General features: G+C 38.3%; 1 protein-coding gene across 1 annotated transcript in view; it reads left to right on the top strand.

Moving 5' to 3' along the window:
• Window positions 1-26712, top strand: part of LOC105554912 (serine/threonine-protein kinase 32A-like) — a 102372-nt gene extending 75660 nt beyond the window's left edge. Inside the window, exon 5 of the mRNA XM_012001553.1 lies at window positions 26457-26712. Within this exon, the coding sequence (XP_011856943.1) occupies window positions 26457-26712 (256 nt within the window). The remainder of the gene's footprint in view (window positions 1-26456) is intronic.
• The last annotated feature ends 295 nt before the right edge of the window (window positions 26713-27007 follow it).

The following is a 27007-nucleotide window of genomic DNA, read 5'->3' on the forward strand; positions in this document are numbered from 1 at the left end:
AGACACACAGAAGCAGATTTTATAGCTTTATAAGTTTCTTCATTTGCCAGTTTTCAATAGTTTCTCTCCCACCTTTAGACTCTCAAGCCCTAAACAATTGTTAGCTAGGCAACCTTAAATTTGTACTTCTAAAGGGATGACTCTTAGATGAAACAAAGTAAAAAAAAAAAAAAAATACATTTCAAAAACACAGAGCTGAGCTCAAACCAAGGGAGCAGGTGCTTATAGGTAAAGGTCCAGTTAAGACAAGATGACCAAGGAAAGCACCTTAAATAAGGATAAGACTTGTACAAATTTAAACCAATGTCAAATTTCTCATGACTCAGCTCTCCCTCTCCTCCAGGTGCACAGAGGCAGACACCCTTACAAATGGAGATTTCCTTTATAAATGTAAATTTCAATACAGCCAGCTAAATGCCAGTAAGGTGTATTTTGGAGACCTGTTAGAGGCAGAGAATCTGTATCTGTCTGCAGTAACTTCAACTCTTGCCTACTCAGAATAAAAAATTCAACTGAGGGGCATAAGGCAGAATGAGAAACAAAGGCAATTTTTAGAGCAAAAGTGAAAGTTTATTTTAAAAGTTTTAGAGCAGAAATTAAAGGAAGTAAAGTACACTTGGAAGAGGACCAGACAGGCAGCTTGAGAGAGTCAAGCACACGGTTTGACCTTTGACTTGGAGTTTTATATGTTTGCAGGTTTCTGGGAGGTTGTTGCTTCTCCCCTGATTCTTCCCTTGCGGTGGGCTGTGCGCATGTGCAGTAGCCTGCCAGCTTGGGAGAGGCTGCATATGCAGTGTGTTTACTGAAGTTATGTGCATGCTTACTTGAGGCATTTTTTTTTTCCCTTACCAGTTGACTGTTCCTAGAGGAAGGTCATACACCAGTTAAACTCTACCATTTTTGCCTGTTAATGTGCTTGCTTGAGCCTACTTGCCCAACTCCTGAGATCTTATCGGGAAGCTACTGATCATCAGTTTCAGGTTTTTTCTGTCTACTGGGAGATTGCCTTTTCCTGGCACCAGCTGCAACCAAATATTATTTTAGAGATACAGTTTAACAACCACCTGACCATCACCTAATGGTTGTCTGACATTCCTGGTAGAGGTTGGGGGTAATCTCCTGCCTTCCCCATGTCTGCCTGCCTACTGTAACAGACCAACTTAAATAGGTGGGCTTTTCAACTTAGTTTGCTTCTTGGTTAGATGACTGACATCATTGGGAAGCTCTTTAATGAACAGGGCAAAGAAAGCCTTCTCTATGCCTGGATTCAGCATGGATAGTTCTGGGAAAGAAGCAAGCCTATTTTACCTGAGGGTCTATCTTTTATAAATATTTCATTCAACTTCTTTCTTTTAAAACAAAGGTACTTTTTCAATGACTTACCAAAACCAATACACCTTAACCAAGGTTATGTCTAAACCAAGGACCAACTAGGCATTTCCAAAGAGGTGCAAAGTAGTCCTCACAAGATCCAGAACCAAAAACATCTCAAAGAAACAAATGTCTTGCTTGCTGCAAATGTAATACAACCCGTATTTCTGTCCAGCCATATTTTCAAGGATCTCAGCTTCTCAGTTGAGCACCTACTCATGGAGGCCCCAAAGCCCTATATGCCCCACAGATAGAGACAGGAAATCAAAAACTGTCTCTGGAAGGGAAAAGGATCAACAACAAATGGGTACCTCAGAAAGTCAAGAGTTATACAAATAATTTAAACAAATAGGAGTGCTTTCCTGACTGGGAATCAAACCTGGGCTGCAGTCATGAAAGCAGAATCTTAGCTGCTAGACCACAGAATGGAGTGCTTTTTTTGTAAATCCTTCGAGAGATCCAAGCAGGCAGTTTGAGCATATAAATGATTTCAACTCATTTCAGATCTGATCACAGCTGGAATGCTGTTTAGCTAATTTCCTGCATGTTAATATTTCAACATAAGATTTGTATCTCCAGGGGACTGTGAAGTCCAGCAGGGCATTTGAAGGATATTGTCTGGGCCGGGCATGGTGACTCAGGCTTAAAATCCCAACACTTTGGGAGGCCAAAGTGGGTGAATCATTTGAGGTCAGGAGTTTGAGACCAGCCTGGTCAACATGGTGAAATCCCATCTCTACTAAAAAGTACAAAAAAGTAGCAGAATGTGGTGGCACATGCCTGTAATCTCAGCTACTCAGGAGGCTCAGGCAGAAGAATCGCTTGAACCCAGGAGGCGGAGGCTGTAGTGAGTTGAGATCGCACCACTGCACTCCATCCTGGTGACAGAGTGAGACTCTGTCTCAAAAAAAAAAAGATATTGTCTGATATTGGGTCAAGAAATCATCAGTGTCATTCATTAGACCTGGTGTAGACAAAAGTTTGTTGGATCTGTATTTTTAAAATCTCTGTAGTTTCATTCTTGTTCTGTAGTTGTTCCATTTGTTCTCTCTGTTTAAAAATTCTCTTCCTAAGAGATGGATGGGAGCTGAGGGAATGAGCAGAAAAGGGATGAGTTTAGATCATAGGAGTAGAAGGAGATGGAGCAGTTGGAGGTGAAAGAGAAAACCTCCAAAATCTTTTTAAATTTAGAAATAGTTTCAAATATACTTTTGTTGACCTCTTGAAAAGGAGGCAATTTTTTCTTTTAGGATTTCTTTTAGAAACTTGTAGGTACTATTAGAAGTAAGTCTCTCACTCAGTTTGGTTCTAAAACTAGCTTTTTCTAATTGTGTGTGCAAATAAACTAATTTAGGTATTTTAAAAGGTACCACATTTTGGCGATTGTAAGTTGGAATAGTTCTGAGTTATTCTCTACCAGTTTTTCTAAATATTTGCATGAAGAGGTATGATAAGTATTCAATATGAATCGAGCTGGCATTTTATCAGGAAGGTCTTTATGACCCGTATCTTATGCTGACCTCCTATCTCATCCCGTGACTTAGAATGCCTTAACCATCTGGAAATGCAGCCCAGTAGGTTTCAGCCTCATTTTACCCAGCTCCTATTTAAGATAGAGTTGCTGTGGTTCACACACCTCTGACAGTACCATGATTCCAATTGTCACGAACTTGAGGGATCACTGAAGCTCCACTTTGGATCCCATCTGGGGTGATAAAATGTCAACATGAAGCAACAAGATTCAGAAAATATGATTAAGTATAGCATTTACTGGGGCTCAAAGCTTGAAAATTGTTACCCAGGAGCATAGCTTCCAGTTGCTCTGAGTATACTCCAATTAGCAGCAGCGACAAGTGGGTTTCTAAGGAAAAAAGAAGAGGCAGTTTCTAAGTTGTTCACCAAAGAGTTACATGAAAGTAGCATAAGCTATTGATAGGCTACATGCTATTCTTTGTATCACAGATTCCAGGATCATGATGATAATGAACCAGGCAGCTAGTCAGAAACAAAATCCCAGGCATCAGTGTGGGGATATGACTGAAGTCCCATCCTCCTGTCTCTCTGGGCCTGATACATTTTGCATAGTTCATATAGCTCAGCCTTGTCTGAGCTATTTCTCTCTTCTCAGTGGCTTGCCTGGAAGCAGCCTCCACACATGTGACTCAGAGTGCTAGCATTTTTTCATGGGATTATAAACCATAAGAACTCAAGGTGGCCTTCAGTGCCACAGCATCAACAATACTAACTTCTCTATTAGTAGTGTTCTTTTTTTGGGGGGTTTTACATATATTATCTCATTTATTCATTATAACAACCTGGTTGATAGGGATTATTATTCTCATTGTATTCCTGAAGAAACTGAGGCTCAAAGGAGCTAAAATATTTTCTCAGAGTCGCACAGCCAGGAAGTAGCAGAGCAAGGACTCAAACCCAAGAATCCTGACTTCAAAGCCTCTGCTCTTCTTCCTACACTATACCATCCCTATACACATCTGTAAGATTCCTGTAAAAATATGTAAGGAACAGGATTTATTTTGTTTATTGTTTTTCATACCCCAGAAAAATACAACCTGTGCGAGGCAGGTATGTTTGTATGTTTTTGATCATTGCCTCATTCCCCATCTTCTACAACAGTGCCTAGCACACAGTAAGTGCTCCATAAATGTCTGTTAAATGAACATGTGAGTGAATGTGTGTTAGTGTTAGGGCTAAGGCCTTTGGCTTCTGGTTAATTGCCCTTTTTGCCATTATACCAGTGTCATTTGTTTGCACACTCACAAACATACCCTCATATAATCATATGCACTTCAGTTTCTTTGCAGGTCCTGGGGTCAGACAAATCTAAGTTTGAATCTCTGTTCCACCACTGGTAACCTAGTGAATTTAGCCAGTTATGTTTGGTATTGTGCTTGGTTTCCTCACCCGTAATTAAGAATAACAGGAATACTCATGTCAGTACTACTTTGAATGACAGTGATAAGAATGTGTATTTCAAGCACCTCACATAGTAGGTGATTGATTGATAAATGGTGACTTTAAACAAACAACTGAGTGACACTTCTTCCAGCATAAGGGCCAAGGGAAAATTTCTCCTTCACCCTCTGAAGGTTCCCTGAGAATCAACTGATAAAAGGCAGATTAATAGGAGAAAAAGCACACAAAATTTCTTTGCAATATAGAAATTCACAGAAAGGGTTAGATGGTTGACACTTTTATGCCATCTTGAGGTTACAGAAAGAGCTTGGCAAAATAGGTCATGGGTGAAGGAAGAGAAAGAAAGGCATGGGGCAAAGGTGGTCCTTGTTATATAGATGAAATCTCACAAGTAGCAACTCTCAGAAAGAATAGATGATAGGCTGTGGTTGGGAGATCTGATCACGGGGAGGTCCTCAGAGAATGCCTGGTTGTTTATTTCACTAATGTCGTTTTTGTGATTTTTTAATTTTAATTTTTTTTTCCTGTAGATACAAATAATCTCCATGAAAGGTATTTCAGGGTTTTTCAGGGTTACTCCTGTGTGCATGACTTCTTCTGAAGCACCATCTCCAGATATGTCAAAGAAGTGTATTTGGGGTGAAATATTTTTGGTTTCCTTTGCTAGAAATAGAATGTCCCTGCTTCCCCCATAGCCAGAAAAGATTCTTGAGTTGACAACTGCACCTAAACTTGAGCCTGAGCACTAGAAAGTCTTTTGTTTTACTCTAAATTTTTATAAATTTAAATCTAATTTTTTGAATATAAAATATTACGTATTTTGTATAAAATGTGGAAACACAAAATTCTAATGAAAAAAGAAAAACCTGTGTTTCATCATGCAGAAATATCTGCTGTATTAGTTTTCCATTGCTGTGGTAACAAATTACCACAAACTTGGTGGCTTAAGACATCACAGATTTATTGTCTTACAATTCTGGAGGTCAAAAGTCCAAAATCAGTCTCACTGGGCTAAAATCAAGGTGTCACCAGGGCTGTGTTTCTTCCAGAGCCTCCAGGTGAGAATCTGTTTCATTACCTTTTCTAGCTTCTTGAGGCTGCCTGCATTCTTGGCTTGTGGCCCCTTCCTTTATCTTCAAAGCCAGCAGCATTCTATTTTCAAACCTCTCTCTGACTCTGACTTCATGTTCTCATTATTCGTCTTTTAAGGACCCTTGTGATTACATTGGGCCTACCCGGATAATGCAGGATCATCTCTCTATCTGGTGATGGGCCTTAAAGTCCCTTTTGCCATAAAAGAAAACATATTAGCAGGTTCTGGAGATTATAATGTGGACATCTTTGGGGAGCCTTTATTGGGCTTATTACAGACACTATTAGTATTTAATGCAATTCCTTCCCATTTTTTTCCCTATGCTTTTCAACATACCTGACTTTTTACTATCTATACCATTCACAAGATTGCATATTTCAAGCAACATTTTATTGTAATTGTTTTCTGTTGCCAACCTAAAGTAATCAAAAGGGTCAGAATCTAGTTTAAAGCAAGTTTATTGGAGTACAAAGTTTGAGGACAGGCCCCCCAGGAAGCACAGAATTCAAGGAATGGAAATCAGAGTTCTGAAGTGTAGACATTGGGGATCATTTATAGACAAAGTTCAGGGAAGTTTAACAGAATTTCACCATCTTTCTATGTAAGGTTTAACGCATAGTTACAACAATCTGATTAGTCAAAGTGGTCTTTTTCTTTTGAGAAATGTATATGTAAACATTCTACTCTGTAGATATAATTGTCATGGGGCCTTGGGCACCATAATGTCTGAGTTAGGTACAGGTCTATAGCGAGGCAGTTAATCTATAACAAAGATCAGTGATTGGAAAGGGGAGGTCTGGTCTCTCCTAGTTGTTTAAAGAATAAGAACAATGAGGAAGAGAGGTAAGCTATAATCTAAGATGCAGAATTGCAGACACGCCATGCAACTCACTCAGTATCCAGGGCTTAACTTCCACCTTGTCAAAATCAATTTAGAAGGTCCTGAAATTTTATTTTATTTTATACTTATATTATTAAACATGTTTTATTAGAATATTTTATTGTTGTGGGGGGAATTCCTAAATTTCCTAAGCATAAACATTCTTTGTTTGTTTTCAGTATATATTTCTTCCCAGTACATGTTGTTTGGACCTCAGTCTTCTGGGATGGCAACAGAGATGCAATGGAGGTCAAATTCCATCATTTTTAGAGGAATCTATACAAATTAGAGCTAGTAAGGATATAAAAGATCATTTTATCAGGTGCATCATCCCTAAACATACATACACATTTACACACATAATGTAAAATCCTGTAAAAAGAAGATGCTTCCCAATATTCAAGTGCTGTATAGACTTGCTTTTAGGTTAAGAATTAGATGCATTATGAAAGATTTTGCTATGTAACAAACTGCCCCAAAACTTACTATCTCAAAACAGTGAGTATTGATGTCTCATGATTCTGTAGATTGGGCAGGCAGTTCTAGTTTGGGCTGTTATGTAAGTCAGTGATTCAAAATTATCCATCTAGACCTTGAAGGTGGAGGCTAGCCTAATCTTTTTCTTCTGCCATGAGACTAACCCTGGCTTCTTCACATGGGAGTGGAAGGGTTCCTAACAGCAACAGGAGACAAACTTAAAGAGCAAGCACTTTTTCAGCCTCTGCCGAAGTCACATTTTCTACCCTATTGGCCCAAGTAAATCATAAGGTCAGGCTCAGATTCAAGGAGGGGAGAAATAGGCTCCACTTCTCATGAGTGGCATGGCAAAGTCAACATTGAAAAAGCCAGGCAGAGAAATCACTGTGGCCAGTTTTGCAAACAATCCACCACAATACATGAAGTATGTTTAAGAAGTCCACAAAATGATCAAGGAAATGGTAGAAACTATAAATACTGCAAGAACTCACAGCCACATGAGGTTATTGAGTCCTTGTAGTGCTGTGAAAGGGTTCAAGGAAGAAATTGTTTTGGCGTATGACCCTGATGAACTTGCAAAAGTAGAGAAGGGACGGCAGTCCCTGAAGAACAGCTTAGTAGAGAAGTGTTATTCTGTGGCCGGTAGGCAGTAATTGTTTCACCTAGAGATGTTTGCTGATGACTAATGAACAGGAAGCTGTGTCTTTATAATGCAGATATTCACATATTCATTTATCATCTTTTATTGAAAACAACACAAGGAGCCATTAGAAAATTTAAGCTAAAAAGAAACTCACTGGAAGGATATGGGGTAAAGACTCAGAAGCACAGCTGAAGTAGCAGGTTTCACAAAGATTAGGGACAAAGGCCATTCTGGAAATCTAGGTAGCAGGAACTATTGAATAGGCTCTTAAGCTGTCTGGGCGGACATGAATCAGCTCCAACCAATTTTCTAACCTTGCGTCACCCACTCAAGATTGAAAGTCCTGGGAGAGAATCCAACTGGCCTTGCTCAGAAAACATTCCTGCCCCTTGGCTCAAAGAAAGAGTAAAATAAATGACTCCTGGATTGTTGGCCTAAGCAACTTAGATGATCGTGTCATTCATTTAGATGGGGAGATTGGAGGAGGAGCAGATTCATTGTGAAAATCAAGAAAACTCTTTCAGCTGTGTTAATTTTGAACTGCCCCTTAGTAATTCAGATAGAGCTCTTGAATAGGGAGTAAATGAATCTGGAGTTCAAAGAGAAATTCAGAGTATATGAAGTCCAACAAAACAAAAATATGGGAATCATTGGCTGTTAGACGCCATATAAACCAGGGACTTGAAGGGAGCACCTTGGGAGAGAGACTAGGTGGAACAGAAGGTCTGAGGACTGAAGACATTTCTCTCTAGTAGTTCTGGTAGAGAAGGAAGATTCAGGAAACTAGACAGAACGAGAACAGTCATGAAGCTAATCAACAAGCTATGGGTAAGTCAGGGGAGTCTGCCATCCTGGAATCTTCCAGAGAGAAAAGGTATTCAGAAAGGAGGGAAAACCATTTCGGATGCTGCTGCAAGGTCAAGAAGAAGGAGCCAAAAAGAGCAGACCCCTTACTTGAGAAGATAAATATTGTGACCTTGTCCCAGTGTTTTGGGAGGCTGAGGCGGGAGGATCACTTGAGGCCAGGAGTTTGAGACCAACCTAGGCAACATAATGAAAACCCACCTCTACAAAAAATAAGAATAAAATAATTAGCTGAGTAATCTCAGCTTCTTTGGAGGCTGAGGTGGGAGGATCCCTTGGGCCAGGAGTTTGAAGTGATTATACCACTGCACTCCAGCCTGGGTGACAGAGCAAGACTCTGCCTCTAAAAAACTAAAACTAAAAATAAAAAATACATTGAGATTGTTGCAGAACTTTCTCCTTAGTTCAGCTAAAATTGGGCTCTTGTCACACGACCAGGAAAGATTAGGCTTGCAACACGTAGAAGGGTGAGGAAAATTTAATTTATTGCACGAAAAGGAAAAAGAAAGAAAAACTCTCATCAAAGCGAGAGGGAGTCTTGCCAACAACCTCCTGCCTCACAGATTGAATCCGGGTTACCACACGGAAACTGAAGAGGCCAGGCTCCTCCCACTGCAAACAGCGCGAACTTCCCCTGGCTCCACCCCGTTCCCTCAGGACGCGGGTGGGCATTATTTAGAGAGAATGAGTCGGGAAAGCGCAGGCTTCATCTAGGACCAGCAGTCCGGTTTTTCAGCCTTCAAGCTGTTTTAGACTTGGAGGCAGGGTTTCTCAGGGGACCCTTGGCTGTCTCCTGACTCTATCAAGATGTTAATAAAAGCCAACTCCACATGGTGGGACAAAAGACCAAAGGGAGCAAAGGGAGAGGCTTAATGAGAAAATGAGAAATAAAATCACTTACTGAGTGATTTTATTTTCCAAGTAGAGGAGGAGAGGTACAAAGTGAGTTTTGAGATTCATGTTGTGACAGGCAGCAATGGTGTGTTGCCATTTCTCTATTGTATTCCATTGTATAAATACTCTGTGGTTCATTTGCATTTTTTACTATTGATAGGCATTTGGATCGTTTCCAATTTGAGACTTTTGCAGAGTGCTGCTATTAACATTCTTATGTGTATCTTTTGGCAAACTCCAAAATATGTGTACTTTTGTACACATGTAAACCCTAGGACCCAGGGATTTAATTAAGTTTATATTCCAAAATATGTGTAATTTTTATTTTTCTACACATATTTTGGAATATAAACTTAAGAATTAAATCCCTGGGTCTTAGGGTTTACATAGGTTTAGCTGGCAAACAATTTTCCAAAGAGCTTGTGCCAGTTTATACTCACATTCACAATGTGTGAAAAGTCAAGTTGCTCCAAAGCCTCACCAACACTGGATATTATCAGTTTATTTAACTCTGGGTGTTCCAGCAAATGTGTAATGGTATCTCCTTGTGGTTTTAATTTGCGTTTTTCCAGTGACTTACGAGTTTGGGCATATTTTTGCTCATTGACCACTTAGAATCCCTTTTTTGGGAAGTACTTGTTTGACTCTTTTGACCACCTTTCTATTGGTTGCCTCTTTTTCTTATTGATCCATAAAAGCTCTTTATATATTCTATATGCAAGTCTTTATAAAACTTTTTTGAAAACGTTTATTTAGCACATACCAAGTTCAGGTGTTGTTCCAGGTGCTGAAATGGAGGATAAGGAAATTTTCAGAAGATATGTGGCAAAGAGAAAAAGATGTTAACCTTTGTGATTTATCTTGTTACTATCAAGTAGGCAATAATAAATATTTACTATAATTTGTAACATGTATTTAAAATGTATTATATCACACAGATTTTAAATAATTCAAAAATCAACATCTTCACTGACATGTGTTAGCTTCCTAGCACTGGAATGTCATTTGCTTGCTCACATATAAAGGTATATTAAATTTTAAATCTTCTGCTCAGATAAAGAAGTAGTGAATTATCTAAGATGTTTGAAAGACTTAACATAAACATTTCGAAGGAAAAGGATGAATCACAGAATTGTTCTGCATGGAAACCAAATAAAACAAATAAAAAGAAAGATGCATTTATCAGTAGGGAAAATGTCTAGAAAAACTACGTATAACTATGCCTGACAATAGGCATACAGCCTACATGTAATTGATACATTTTAGAAGAAAGTGTGGAATCATTTTCAATATTATGTGTGTAGAACTCTACCCTGAGTCAGGAGTTTCTTATCATATGTTGAGGATGATAGAACAGAGTTATTAACACAAAATGAGACATTGAATAACCTATCTTTTGTTTTTATGGGTAAAAAATATAGGAAACATAATATACAAGAAGTAAAAGAAATATAAATTAGTATCTAATTTATTATATATATGGAATGAGTTGTGAAACTTCACCAAGAAGTCTTTCTTTGGGGGGATATAAATCATTTGCCCAATCTTTGACTTTCTGTTTCATTGCAGTAACGGTGTTTTTTTTTTTTTTTTAACAATAAAAAATGAGCTTAATGTGGTACAATTTATCAATCTTTTTCTTTATGCGTAGTGATTGCTGTGTCCTCTTTAAGAAATTTTTTTCTGGCTGGGGACAGTGACTCACACTTGTAATCCCAGCACTGTGGGAAGCCGAGGCAGGCAGATCACTTGAGGCCAGGAGCTTGAGACAAGCCTGGCCAACATGGTGAAACACCGTCTCTATTAAAAATACAAATATTAGCTGGGCGTAATGGCACATGCCTGTAAATCCCAGCTACTTGGGAGGCTGAGGCATGAGAATCCTATGAATCCAAGAGATGGAGGTTGCAGTGTGCAGAGATCATGGCACCACCGCACTCCAGGTTGGGCGACAGATCCAGACGCTGTCTTAAAAAAAAAAAAAACTTTGTCTACGCCAAGGTGGAGCTATTCTATCCTGTTTCCTAGAAGCTTTGCTGTTTTAGCTTTAACATTTAGATCTACAGTCTAGGATCAAGTTTTATTTTGTCTTCACATAAATAAGTAATTAACCCTTAACCATTTGTTGATGAGTTTATACTTTCCTTACTGCACCACAGAACCACATTTGTTATTAATGAAGTCACCATCTATGTGTGGGTTTCTTGACTCTGTTCCATTGACTTATTTGTATACTGTTGCATATTTATCACTCTGTTTTAATTACTGTAGTTTTATACTGAATTTTCAGTAATTCGTCTTTGGATTATGTTGGCTACAGCTGACTCTTTAAAATTTCACATAAATTTCATGAGTAGCTTTTCAATTTGTATTTTAAAGCTGCTGGTATGTATATTTGGTACATGGAGTCTATAGATTAATTCAGAGATAACTAACATTTTTTAAAATACCAAATTTCCAATTCATACATTTTATATATATATATATGTACATGCATATACATATATATGCATATACATTTCCTTATTTATGTAGGTATCCCTTAATTTCTCTCTTTGGTTTTAGTTTTGTTGCGTAGAGGTGTAGCGTATTTGTCTTTAGACTGATGACTAGGTATTCAATAAGGTTACAAGTGGTGTTATTTATCAAAATTGTATTTCTTGCTAGTTTGATGCTTATATACTAAAATACAATTCATTATTAACATTGACTTTGTGTTCAGTGACCTGGCTAAATTCTCTTATTAATTATACTAGTTGTCCCATAGGTTTTCTTGGATTTTCAATATTTACATTCATATAACGTACTAATAGTGGCAGGTTTATTTCTTCCCTTTCACTCTTCTTATCTTTTCTTTCCATGCATATTGCACATGCATTGAGAACAATATTGAATAAAAGTAGTGATAATGGACATCTTTGTCTCTTTTTCCCGACTTCACAGGGAAGATTTTCAATATATCAAGATTTTATAAAATATTTGCTGTAGGCTATTTGTAGATATCCTTTATCACAATAAGAAAGTTTCTTTTCTGTCCTAAGTCACTAGAAGTTTTTTTTAAAACATGAATGAGTATAATATTTTATCTAATACTTTTGTTTTACTGAGATCGTTTCTACTATGAGTGAAGTAAGTTGATTTGCAAATATTAAAGCAATCTTGATTTCCAAAAGTAAATGCTAGTTGGTCATGCTCTATTATCCTCTTATGTATATTACTGGCTATAATAAAATATTTATTTTATATTATTATTCATATATTATTATGTATGTTATTTATTATTTATAAATATGTATTCTATTTATATATATTCCTACATATATTTTAAGAGGTGCATAGACAAGTTTGAATTGTAGCAAGAATGAGCCAATAGAGAGGAAGAAATTAGTAATATAGTAAAGAGTAGGAATGATTGCCAAGTCAGGTCCTGTAGGTGGTGAGATGAATGTGACTCAGGGCACAGGTGAGTGAGCTGACCTTAGGTGGAAGTGGGGAACCTTATTTCATGTACTAGGAGAGAAAGCAGAGTTTGGAAGTCTGTATGTGTGTGAGCTGCTGGGCTTGTCAGAGGGCAGATGAAGTAGTTCTCATGCCATTGCCTGTGTTTTCCCTGTGGTATATGAGGCCATCAACTGAGAATGAAGGTGGTCAGAGTACAGGAAATGTTGAGATGCTGCGAAGATCTGTGAAATTAATAGAGAATTAGAATAGGATTTTCTAAGTATCCATTTGAGACTTGTAGTTATAATTAAACATGAATCTATCCTGCAGATTTGTATTTTTCTCCTTAGATTGCACTTAATAGATTACTAGTTCATTTTTGTTGCTGTTTAAAAGCATATTGAATTTAAGCAGGATTGGAGTTTAATTGGGTGAGATATTCTCACTGTGACTAAGTTTGATGAATTGAAAAGTGTAGTTTTAGAAAGAAAACTCAAGAAGGAAATTCTTGGGGAAACTTAAAGAATTGTATATATGCAATGCCATTCTTTAAGACAGCTAATATTTTTAAGAATTTACTATTTTTGAGGTGCTGTACTAATATACTACATGTATAATTTCATATATCTTCAAATACTAGTTCCTGTAAATAAGTATGCTGATGATGACATGTTCCATTTCTTTCAATAGCTGCAAAACCCGAAAGTGATGACAAAGCTGGATTCTAACTCCTGACCCCCAAATTCTCTAAGACCCTCAGTGTTAACATGTATTTTATTTTAATGTTATTATATATGTATCATTACTTTTACAAATCTAAAACCAAACATTTTAACATTAGCTACAACTGCAAAATCAACTTAAAAATTTCAAAGAGCCATTTAACATGATAAATTAAAATATTTTAGTAAAACAAAATCACCACTGATACTTTAATATTCTCAGGTCTGAGAAAAACCATTATGTCATATTATTCCTACTTTCCTGGTAGTGTTTCTACTGCTGGACATCAGAAATAGAGGTGAATAGTAGAGCCACTGAGATAAGAGCAGAGACAGGAGAAAAGCAAAACATTTCTGAAGAGGCAATTGGTCTAGTTTGGCTATAAGCACTAAACGGGTAAAGGAACATTGGGTGCACTAAAAGTAGAGAACCTGGGATGAAGGTGCGAAGGCTGAGTAAGAATATCTTCACTTGGTAGTAATTCTGGTACATCTCCCTCTGACCTGCAATTCTGAATGTGGGTAGCTTGGTCAATAAAGAAATAAATTGCCTTTCTGTCTGGAGAGGCAGAAGGGTGGACAATACATTGTGCCAGCTGAACTTCCTGTCTCTCTGCTCTGGAGAAGGGCCAGTCACAATGTATGACTCAGCACGCCGGGCACCTCTCCCACGCCAGCCAGGCCTGCCCAGCCACTTGCTGAATCACAAGTGGCCATTTCCAATCCCATCAATGACCCAAGCTCTCCAACTTAGACTAGTTTCTCTGCAATCGGTCTATGATTGTCACGGAGCACAAAAAGTATTAACTTCTAACATTTATTTTTTCTTTCCTGGACACTTGATGAACTTTGTAAGCAAGAGTCTGATTTAATTGTTCCTCATTATCATCTGAGTGTGCTGTCTTGGCTTGCCCTTTTATATGGAGAGCGAAATGTTGTTATTCCCCTTTGCCTGTACTGGCTGTATTATGCTCTGAGGTGGCCATCTCAAGAGATTCTGTAGAAAATAATAATAGCAAAATTTCTCCCTGGAGAAGCTTCATAAATTAAATCTCCAGCGCCAGTATACGTAAGCCAACAGATTATGAAATATGATTTAAAACTCTGTCCAGAGAAAGGTCAGGGCTTCAGAAAAATCATCATAATAATCAGGAAAAACTAACATGCAACCTGTTATATGATTTTTAAAAATTGCCCCCCATCTTTTTTACTGTGCAAACTGTGGATTTTTGTTTATGTTAATTGAGGCTATAGTTTATTTCTTGAATCACACGCATATGAGTATTACTTTCTGTGAGGTTTTCATGACCCCTGCAATCAAACTTGGGTCCTTCTGTTAGTTTCTATCACAGTATCCTTCACTTTTCTTTCACAATTCTTGCCATATTTTATAACTACATATTTGTTTGTTAAATATTTGCTTATCTTTTATAGATGATTGGCTTCAGGAAGAAGGAAACCACGTCCTTTGTTTACTCCTTTATTCTCAGCACCTTGCACAACATGAATATACAATAAATATTTGTAAAATGACCATCGGATGAACAAGTGCTCATTATACACCACGCTATATGCCAGGGGTTGCTGATGGATAGAAATCAACAAGGCACAAAATTCTTTGTTCAATTAGTGAGCAATTCAGGCAAAAAGAAAATATTAATGGTGATTATACAATGTAATCCTATGCAGCCATCTACAACTAGATTTCTGAAGTGTTTTGTTTCATTTTTAAGAGACAGAGTCTTGCTCTGTTACCCAGACTGGAGTGCGGTGGTAAAATCATAGCTCACTTCAGTCTTGATCTCCTGCGCTCAAGGAATCCTCTCACCTCAGCCTCCTAAGTAGCTGGGACTACAGGTGCATGCCACTATACTGGCTAATTTAAAAACAAAAACAAACAAAAACAAACACATCTTTTTAAGACTGTGTCTCACTATGTTGCCCAGGCTGGCCTTGAACTCCTGGCCTCAAGCGATCCTCCTGCCTTCCAAAGTGCTACCTTCCAGAGTACTGGGATTACAAGCGTGAGTCACCTGCACCAGGCCTGAAGCATTCTGTAATAGAGAAATACCTGGGTGCCATGGAAGGTCACAGGGGGAAAACCACAGAGGAGTAACATCTAATTTACATTTGTCAAGGAGAGACCAGGAAAGACTAACTACAGGGGAGGTAAACTCCGACCAAGAGTCTTTCCGTCTTCTGAGACTTACAAGTTTCTTATTGCTAAAAAGGAAGTTTTAATGAACATTTATTTATTTGTTTTTTTGAGATGGAGTTTCACTCTTGTTGCCCAGGCTGGTGTGCAGTGGCACAATCTTGGCTCACTGCAACCTGTGCCTCCCAGGTTCAGGTGATTATCCTGCCTCAGCCTCCCAAGTAGCTGGGATACAGGAGCCTGCCACCACGCCCAGCTAATTTTTTTGCATTTTTAGTAGAGATGGGATTTTGCCATGTTGGCCATGCTTGTCTCAAACTCCTGATCTCAGGTGATCCGTCCACCTCTGCCTCCCGAAGTGCCAGGATTACAGGTGTGAGTCACCGATTCTGGCCTGAACACTTATTGTAAAAATTTTATGGTAGTTCTCTCAAAATCATTCTGTTTACTGCCCAAAAAATCTACATAAATTCTAAGTTGTCCACGTTTATGAATCTTAGATATATGGCTGTTTATTCTGGATAACCACAGAAAATACACAAGAGTGAGTGCAGTCACTTATATGTGTTAAGGCATTCAAGGTGCTTTTTTTCTTTGGAAAAGCTTTGTAAGGCTGCTTATGAGACAGGAAGTAAGTATTTTATAAGTTCCAAAGCTTCTTGGTCTATTGATGAGTTTTTCTACTGTTAAAAACCTCTGAAAATTTGACAACATACTCTAGAGAGAGAAAGTGGTGAAATAGGCACTGTCACATACTGCTGGTGGCAATTCAAAATGATATGCACCCTATGGAGATAAATTTGGCAATATCAAGCAAAAATTACATATACCTTTGCCCTTTGTTTTGACAAATCTTTGTTTTAGCAAACCCTCTTCTATACATCTATAACGAAGTTAGACTGCCCAGAATATAAGAAGGCAACCACACTGGGCCAGTACTACTACTGGGCTATGTGTGGTGGCTCACACCTGTAACCACAACATTTTGGGAGGCTAAGGTGGGAGGGCTGCTTGAGACCAGCCTGGGCAACATAGTGAGACCTCGTCTCTGCAAAAAAATTTTAAAAATTAGCCAGGCATGGTGGTATGTGTCTGTAGTCCCAGCTACTCAGGAGGCTGAGATGGAAGGACAGGTTAAGCCTTGGAAGTGGAGGCTGCAGGGAACTATGAACATGCCACTGCACTCCAGCCTGTGCAACACAGAGAGACTCTGTCTTAAAAAACAAAACAAAACAATAACAACAAACAAAGATATACACATAGAGTTTTTCACTGTTGCACTATTTATATTAGCCAAAAATCTGGAAACAACCTGAATATTCATCAAGCAGGGACAGGTTGAGTAATCATGTGACATACATAAATTGCAGCACTGCACACCTGAGAAAAGAAGTGAGAAATATCTCTATCTCCTAGTGTGGTTTGCTCTCCAGAGTATACTGTTAAGTGAAAAAAGCACTGTGGCTTTTATTAGGATATATTCCTAATCAAATTTATCTATAGATTCCATACAATCTACATCAAAATCTCAGCTGGCTTCTTTGCAGAAATTCACAAGTTGATCTTAAATTGTGTATAGAAGTCCAAGGGACTCAGAATTCAATAAATTCAAAGACTAGCCAAAACAATCTTGAAAAAGAAGAGCAAAGTTGGAGGGCTCATACTTCCCAGTTTCAAAAGTTGTTACAAAGCTACAATAATCAAAACAGGGTAGTCCTGGCATAAGGATAAACATGGAACAGAATTGAGCATCTAAAAATAAAGTCTCACATTTCCAGTAAATTGACATTTAACCAGGGTGCCAAGAAAATTCAATGGGGGAGGAATTTGTCTTTTCAACAACTGGTGCTGGGACAACTGTATATCCAAATGTAAAAGAATGAAATTGGAACCCTACCTCACACCATATACAAAATTAACTCAAAATGCAAAATAGAGGTAAATATAAGAACTTAATGTATAAAACTCTTCAAAGAAAATATAGAAGTGGATGATCAAGACCTTGTAATCATTAATTGTTCCTTAGATATGACCCCAAAAGAACAAGTACTTTAAAAAGTAGATAAATTGGACACCATAAAAACTTAAAACTTTTATGCTTTCTATGCTTCAAAGTCACTATCAAAAAAGTGAAAAGTCACCCCAGAGAATGGGGAGAAAATATTTACAAATCATATATCTATTAAAGGATGTGCATTTAGAATATACAAAGGGGCCAGGCACTGTGGCTCATGCCTGTAATCCCAGCAAATTGGGAGGCCAAGGTGGGTGGATAACCTGAGGTCAGGAGCTCAGGACCAGCCTGATCAATATGGTGAAACCCTGTCTCTACTAAAAATACAAAAATTAGCTGGGTGTGGTGTCAAGTGCCTGTATCCCCAGCTACTTGAGAGACTGAGGCAGGAGAATCACTTGAACCTGGGAGGTGGAGGTTGCAGTGCATGGAGATTGTGCCATTGCAGTTCAGCTTGGGCAACAAGAGCGAAACTCCATATCAAAAAAAAAACAAAAAAGAGTATACAAAGATTTCTTCCAAGTCAATAATAAAAAGGGAAAATGCTATTTAAAAATGGATAAAGAATCTGAGTAGTTTTACATTAAAAGATAAATAAATGGTCAGTGAGCACTTGAAAAGATGCTCAGCATTACGAAACATTAGAGAAATGCAAATCAAAATCACAATGAGATGCCATTTCACACCTATTTTTTTTTGTTTTGTTTTGTTTTTGTGAGACAGAATCTTGCTCTATCTCCCAGGCTAAAGTGCAGTGATGTGTGATCACGAAAATGTCTCACTGCAGCCTCAACATCCTGGGCTCAGGTGATCCTCCTGCCTTAGCCTCTTGAGTAGCTGGGACTGCAGGCATGTGCCACCGCACCAGACAAATTTTTTTTTTTTTGTAGAGACAGTGTCTCACTATGTTCCCCAGGCTGGTCTGAAACTCCTGGATTGAAGCAATCTTTCTGCCTCAGACCCCACAAAGTGCTGTGAGTACAGGTGTGAGCCACCACACTGGGCCAGTACTACTCTTTAAAAAATGGGAAATAACAAGTATTGGAGAGGATACAGAGAAATTGGAGCCTTTGTACACTGATAGTGGGAATGTAATGTGGTGCAGCCACTGAAGAAAACAGTCGGACAGTTCTTCAAAAAGTTAAACATAGAGTTTCCATTTGATCCAGCAATTCCATTACTCAATATTTACTCAAAATAATTGAAAGCAGGGACTCAAATAGATACTTGCACACCAGTGTTCACGGCAGCATTATTCATAATAGTCAAAAGGTAGAAATAACCCGAATGTCCATCAACAGATGAATGGATAAACACCACATAGTATATGTCTATGGTGGAATATTACTCAGCCTTATAAAGAAGTAAAATTCTGATATATACTACAACATGGATGAACCTTGAAATCTTATAGCAAATGAAATAATCCAGACATCAAAAGACCAATATTTTATGATTCCACTTAGATGAGATGCTTAGAACAGACAAATTCATAGAAACAGAAAATAAAATAGAGGTTACCAGCAGTTGGAGAGGCGGAATAGGGAGTTATTATTAAATGGGTACAGAGTTTCTGTTAGCAATGATGAAAATGTTCTAAAAATGGACAGTGGTGATGGTTGTAGAACATTCTAATGTACATAGTGCCACTGAATTGTACTTAAAGTATAATATATTTTTAACAACAATAGGAATAATGACATCAAACCCAGGAGTTCATTATAATATATTTTTAAGTATATTGATTGTTTTTGGAGGACTCTAGGAAACAAACAAATCATTTTGAAAAGTGGAAAATAAAGGAAAGACAAGTTCAAGACCAGTCTGAGCAACATAGTAAGACTCCGTCTCTATAAAAAATTAAAATATCAGCTGAGCATTGTGGTGTACATCTTTAGTCCTAGCTACTCGAAGGCTGAGGTGGGAGGACTGCCTGAGCCCTGAAGTTCGAGGCTGCAGTGAACTATGATGGCACCAGTGTGGTCCAGCCAGGGTTAAAGAGCAAGACCTTGTCTCTGAGGCGGCGGCGGGGGGGAAGGAAGACTTAAGCATACCTTTCCTATATGAATTGAACCTCGGAGTAACTAAATAATTGATTAAAGCAAGTTTCTCTGTATAAAAATACTCCAGCTAAAACATTAAGGAGAAATGATAGAATTAAAATATCACAACCCCTAAGGAATTTTTGGATCAAGATGACAATAATTAATGGCTGATAACACCACACACAAAATATAGACTTATTAATTGTATAACTCCTAATCAAGGGCATACCACTATCTGTAAAATAGTTTTGCCAAAAAAAAAAATATAGATTTTTTTTTTAACCTAAACTTGAACAAGCCTCTAGATCTAACCACCAATTTTTACAAACTACAAAGAATTGTGGAATGTGTAGAGAGACATGACATTGAATGCAATCATCAAAGTCCAGGATAGATTGCAATGGTGTGATCTCTCACTGCAACCTCAGCCTCCCAGGTTCAAGCGATTCTCCTACCTCAGTCTCCTGAGTAGCTGAGATTATAGGCACGCGCCACCATGCCCCACTAATTTTTGTATTTTTAGTAGAGACGGGGTTTCACCATACTGGTAAGGCTGGTCTCGAACTCCTGACCTCATGATCCACCCACTTCAGCCTCCCAAAGTGCTGGGATTACAGACGTGAGCCACCGCACCCGGCCCACATTTGGGTTTTTTTCAATGAAAAATTACTAGAAATAAAAGAATAACAGTTGGTCAAGGAAGCTGTAGAATGAAAAAGACTGCCACATATGTCAATGGCAGTGGGCAGGCCTTGTTTGAATCCAACTATAGGACGTAAACATTTGATAAAAATTTCTTTATTTAAAAAGAAAAGTTTATAAAACAGTCAGGAAAAATAAAAAAGATTGAGGATCTCAGGACAACTACTAGCCCAGATAATTTATAAAGGTTAGATAACTGACTCATTTTTGTTTGTTTCTTTCCTGATAAGGCAATATGTATTAGATATATCAGAGTAGAAGGAAATATTTTTCTTACATCTATTTGGCTTTTTAAATATAAACATATAAAAACCAAAATGATTTATAATCCCACCATTTATATAACTATCTTATTTTCAAAAAAAGTTATGCATATACTAGTGTATGTGCATTTTTATTCCTTTTGTGGTTGTGTGTTTATATCCTTTTTAAATATATCCTTTTTATGTACCTAAGTAGCTATATACTATACTGCATACTATACTGTAAACATTGTTCTTTTCCTTCGTTTGTCTTTACAATATATTTTGGAAATAGTTCCATATCAGAATATGGATCTGCATTTTTGTAGCCATTGAAATGCAAAGAAAAAAAAGAATATGGATCTGTCTCAGTTTTTAAAAAATGCTGTATAATCTATAGCATGAATTTGCTATAATTTATTCACATGCTCCCTTAACGATGGGCATGTAAATTATGTTAATTTTATATGGTATAATGAGTATCCTTATATGTACATCTTGGCACAGTTTTTCGAGTGTATCCATAAAGTTCCTTGCAATGAAATTATAGGGCAACACAGGGTGTGGTGGCTCACGACTGTAATTTCAGCACTTTGAGAGGCTACGGCAGGAGGATTCCTTAAGGCCAGGAGTTTGAGACCAGCCTGGACAACATAGTGAGCCCTCACCTCTATTAAAAAAAAAAAAAAAAAAAAAGTTTGGTATGGTAGTGTATACCTGTAGCCCCAGCTACCCAGGAGGCTGAGGTGGGAGGATCATTTGAACCTGGGATGTCAAGGCTACAGTGAGCTATGACTGCCACTGCACTGCAGCCTGGATGACACAGTGAGACCCTTTGTCAAAAAAAAAAAAAAAAAAAAAAAAAGAAAGAGAGAAATTACAGGCCAAATCTATGTGCTTTTTAAAGGATATTTTTGAATTGTCCTCAAAAAGAGGCTTCACCAAATTACCATCCAGGGCATACAAGATATCCATTTCTCCATGTCCTTACCAACAGTGGCTCTCATCAAGCCTTGGTGGAAATGCTCTCATACTGATACATTAATCACTAAAAGTCATGACATACTTGCTTAGGTTGTAAATTGCCTCCCTCTAAACTTACACAGAGAGAATTTAGGGTGTTGTCTCAGCTTGGTTCCAGTGTTATCCAAACCATTAACCTTTCTTTTGCCTTAGATTGTCACATTGCGGTATTTCAGTTAAAAAACAAAAACACAACTGAGTCTTTTTTTTTTTCTTTTTTGAGATGGAGTCTCGCTCTGTCGTCCAGGCTGGAGTGCAACAGCGCGATCTTGGCTCACTGCAAACTCCACCTCCCGGGTGATTCTCCTGCCTCAGCCTCTTTAGTAGCTGGGACTACAGGCGCACGCCACCACCCTGGCTAATTTTTTGTGTTTTTAGTAGAGATGGGGTTTCACAGTGTTAGCCAGGATGGTCTCGATCTCCTGACCTCGTGATCTGCCCGCCTTGGCCTCCCAAAGTACTGGGATTACAGGCGTGAGCCACCGCGCCCTGCCACAACTGAGTATTGCTTTTATAGACTGTTGAAATCTGCCTTTGGAAACCATGGGTTTGCTGTATTGTTATGGTGAATGAATTAGGTGCATAATACTCGTTGTTAAAAAATGAACTTCACACTAGGTACACCTTGAAAAATTATTCCAGAGCTATAAGAAGAAAAATATGATGGGTCATTGATCTAAAGAAAGGTTTTAAAATGTAAATTTGTACTTAATGAATAGGACAGTGTACCCTAACCTCCTCCTTGCTATTCCTGAGGGATCTCTTCTAACAAGGGCTAATGCTTCGCCTAAGCCGTGAAAAGCCTGCTGTGAGCACTCCCTGTTCAGAGTCAGAAAAACACAATGAACTGTTCTATCATTTTAGGTTCTAGGACAATGTTCTCTTGCTTTTCCTTGCTCAGAATGGACCCTTGCTGGGGTACCATCAGAATGAGGATTTGGTGCAACAGTTCTGCAATAGGAAGTAGGTTCCCCTACTGTTATGGTTTTCAAGCTTTTTTGACTGCAGCCCATAATAAGAAATAATGTTTTTCATCATAACCCAGTAGGTATACTCACAGAGATACATTATATTCATAAAAAATCTCATAATGTTTAACTTTATGTTAATAGCATTTATCCTATGTTATTCGATCTATTTTACTTCTTTTTAAAAAATGCTCATCACAGTCAACCAAACTGATTTCACAACTCCTTCAAGGAATTTGACTCACAATTTGAAAAACACTGCATTGTAGAATATTTTAGATCTCTTCCCAACCCTCAGAGTCAGATTTATTTCAAGATGGCCCCTGTAAGGCAGCTTCAAGCATGTGAGTGACTTTCTTTTTTCTTTTTACTTCTTTACCATTTACCGTGACTCCCAAATAAGTGACTATTTTGGCTTATTTGGTAACCATGCTAATTTCTAAACATAGAATCTAGAGCATTTACATCAGAGCCCACCCAAAGCTTGTGTTTTAACCTCGCTTCTCTCCTTTCTCTTTTGATTCATTGATTATGTTTTCTATTGCTATTTGTTCAATCTGTATTCCAGGCAGTGTACAGGTATTGAGGCACCAATGGTGAGTAAAAGCAAGCATGCATCTTGAGATATATTGGGAATGAAAGAAGTTAATCCAAAAGCACACAGGAAAATATTTTCAAACTTTGATAAATTCTGTGTAAGCATATGGCATTGCGTGTAACAGGGGAACCACATTTAATATGGAGTGTTGGAAAAGGCTTCTGTGAGAAGTGACACTTGAGCTGAGACTTGAAAGGTGAAAAGAATATAACCAGGTACTGGACAGCATCATGAGCGCAGGCACAAGTCACACCATATCACAAGCTTCTAAGGCTGAAGGGGGCCTGAATTGCTAGTTGGAGAATGGAAGGAAAAGATCTTCAAGATAAAGCTGGAAAAATAAACAGGGCCAGACCTCATAGGTTTCTGTAGACCACAGAAAGAGCTGAAGGTTATCTTGAGCCTGGATGACATGATAAAACTCACATTGTAAAAATATAACTGCAAAGTGGAGAATGGATTGAAGAGGTCCAAGATTATGCAGACAGAGCTATGAATAGCCTATTGCAATGGTCTGGGTCAAGCATGATGCAGTAGGGTTGGAATAAGGTGGTAATCTTTTATTAGTTATGTTCCTTACTGAGCACACTTTGCAATGAATTTCAAATGCACTGGGACCAGACTTGTTAATTTTGGAGCTGTCAACTGAGAAATAAATAAGCCAGGATATCCCACGAAAGAAAGTTGTAGAAATGCTATAGTGAGGCTGTGATGAATGGTTGAGGTACAAGGAAGCTCTTACTCATTTTAAAAAATCAGATGGTACGACGTTGAATATTCTAGATATTGCCCAATTGTTTTATGTTCACATAATTTACTGGGCATAGTTCTGGATAATAAAATATTTATCTTCTCTCCCTCTGAGAATTAAGAATCTGAGATGGAGAGTTTTAGCTCTGATGTGCCAAAGGAGAAAGATGATTTTTAAGAGCCAAACGTGCCTCTATGATTAAATAAACTTATATTTCTACTGGCCAAGGGAAACATGTTGCCTCTTGCCTGGGCCTCTTCTGTCTTTGATTGATAATCCCTTGCACATTCGAACACTGTTATTAACTTGCCACAACTGGCACCTTTATCACTTTGTTCTTTGAATAAAAACAGCTTAACCCAAGTCCCAGTAAAAATCATCATTCAGGCTGATTTTAAGAAATATATTCTGCTCCCTTGGAGTTAAATGGAATAGTAGGAGAAGAGTCCACTGGTCTGTTACCAGGTTTCTAAACTACACCTGGCAGCCTAACGTAGTCAACAGCAGGGAGTGAATCACATCTGCTCTGTATGCTAACCAGGTCTGAGTAGGTGGTTTGCATTGGCATCTAATTATGTTTATGATTAGTACTCTCTTCTCCTGACTTTTGGTACCAAACCCTCATACACCTCATTATCCCTATCCCATCTGCCACTCATCCCAAAAGGCCTTGCTTACATCCCACAATCAATCATTCTTTCTATTACCTTAGCGGAGAACAGCCTGAGGTGCAGCAGGTCCCAGCCATGATTACAGTTTCACCAGTTCAATATTGTTTACTGAATGGCCTGTAAAACACGGTGAATATAATGTGTGTTGCTGCAGTTGGAAGGCTTATGTACCACTTTGCCTAGAACCAAGGAACTTTCCTTGTGCCCAATACACCAGTGGCAGAGATGACCAGCCAGTCATTGCATTGAGATGAAGAATAGTATCTCCCAAAAGGCAATACCAAACATATGTTTCTCAGGCTTTTACAAAGCACTTTTTGAGTTTCTGTTAGAGCTTAATTTTTCCAAGACATATTCTGTGTAAATCAGTCTTCGGTGATAAACAGAATTTATTGAACTATCGGGTGCTATTAATGCTCATTAGAATGTTACCACCTCAGATTAATGCTTCATTGAATTTCTTTTTTTCTGGTGTAAGTATCCCTTTTCTCCTTTAGCACAATGATAATTATAAAGAAGAAAATGTACTAAGTGCATTTCTCCCATCATTGATATTTTACATTTATTTCCTCAGCAAATAATTTGTCACGAGGAAGTAATGTGCATCCCTGGGCACTGCTTGCAGGCACTTAATTCTTTGATTCAAATGAAACTTTAAAATGTGATCTCCGTGACGTTATGTCTAAAGAAACGTGTCAAAGCAGTGTTCATACAGAAAACTTGACTGTGGCTAGAAATCATGGCTGTGCTTTGAGGGAAACAAAATACATCACAGAGGTAGGAATGCATTTTTACAAGCTACTGTTTGTACACAGCAGAGGCCAGGTCTACTCTCTGTGTCTCATTTCCTCTTGTACACAGCAGAGGCTAGTTCTACTCTCTGTGTCTCATTTCCTCTTCTAATTCCTTATCCCTGCACTCCCCGATGTCTGATCCTGCCTACTTCAGTGACTGGGGGTCACTGCAGATGCGGGCACAGGGTTCTGTTTTGGGATCTGGCCTCTGCCACCTTCTCCAGATGCAAGCTTCCCCCTCATACCTGTTACTCCAGCAAATCCAAGCTATTCTCCTTTCCCCACTTGCACTAGGTCCTTTCCCAAGTCTGTGCTTGCATGCATCCCATTTTTCTCTGGTATTTTTCAAATTTTACTTTGGCACCTGGAGAACATGTTGGCACTACCATTTGTCAGGTGTTTAACTTTGTGCATTTCCTCATGTGAATGGGAGCATGGGACCAGCATCGTGAGGAAGGACTGGGGTTGCACTTGCAGAGTGTGTCAGAGCCCACAAAGTCACTCAGTAGAAACATCAGGAGATGTTAGCGTTATTTTTTAGTTATTACTATGATCACCATTCCTCAAAATTGAGCACTGGTTTTACCTCTGCTGAGAAGCTTTCCCTTACTTTCCCATCCCAAAGACAGAGTAAATTACTTCCTTGTACTGTGTGCTTACTTCTTCATTGCCCTTCTTATATGTTTTTCTTATCATTAATGTGGGACATGATTTGTTATAATGTTGCTGGGCAATGATGTTGTTAATATAGAAAAATGGGCATGAGAATGGTTCAAGGAGTTCCCATAGCTCATATTTTATGGGCCTTCTGCAATGTACAGTTAGGATACAACCATTAGCAATAAATGGATAACTTGGGTTCGTTTCATTTTCTGTGTTTTATCACCATATGAACAAATAGTTATTGAGTGCTTACTATAAGTCAAGCATGACAATAAGTATTATAATTACCCCGTTTGTTCATCAGGGTGATCAAATGTGGTTATTATTCTCATGTGACACATGAAGAAACTAAAGGCCTAAGGTGATAGAGCTAGTGATAGACCACCTACTCCCAAAGTCTGAGCTCTTAGCTCAGGAACACTCTGCTCTGATCTGTCGGGTCTCATTTGCCTCTGAGACTCTTTAATGTGTAAATATATTTGATAAGTTTTCTCTTCTAATGCAATTCCAGGTATTCCTTCCAAGATGAGGAAGACATGTTCATGGTGGTGGACCTCCTGCTGGGTGGAGACCTGCGTTATCACCTGCAGCAGAATGTCCGCTTCAAGGAAGAAACAGTGAAGCTCTTCATCTGTGAGCTGGTCATGGCCCTGGACTACCTGCAGAGCCAGCGCATCATTCACAGGTCAGTCAAGTCCAAGGAGACCGCCATGAACGTAATACAAGGAGAGAATCCACAACTGGCTAATTCAGTAAATTCTTGTTGAACATGACATTTAATCCTCATTAATTCTTGCAACAGTACCCTGAGGTAGGTTGATTGTCCTCATTTTGTAGATTTTTTAAAAGACTGAACACCTAGAGCTTAATTTGCCCAAGGTCACAGTAAACAACAAGATCACAATCAATGAATTTTGGTACTATTTTATAACTAAGCTTAGACAAAGAGGAGAAAAGGTGGCATATAGAAACCTAATAAATATTAAATAAATAATTAAATGGAGGTTGCACATGTAGGGAAAGAAATAGAATGAAAAGAAAGAAAGTTCTTTGGAAAAAAAT

This window comes from Mandrillus leucophaeus, unplaced genomic scaffold (genome assembly GCF_000951045.1).
Source record: "Mandrillus leucophaeus isolate KB7577 unplaced genomic scaffold, Mleu.le_1.0 Scaffold663, whole genome shotgun sequence".
Classification (NCBI taxonomy): Eukaryota; Metazoa; Chordata; class Mammalia; order Primates; family Cercopithecidae; genus Mandrillus; species Mandrillus leucophaeus.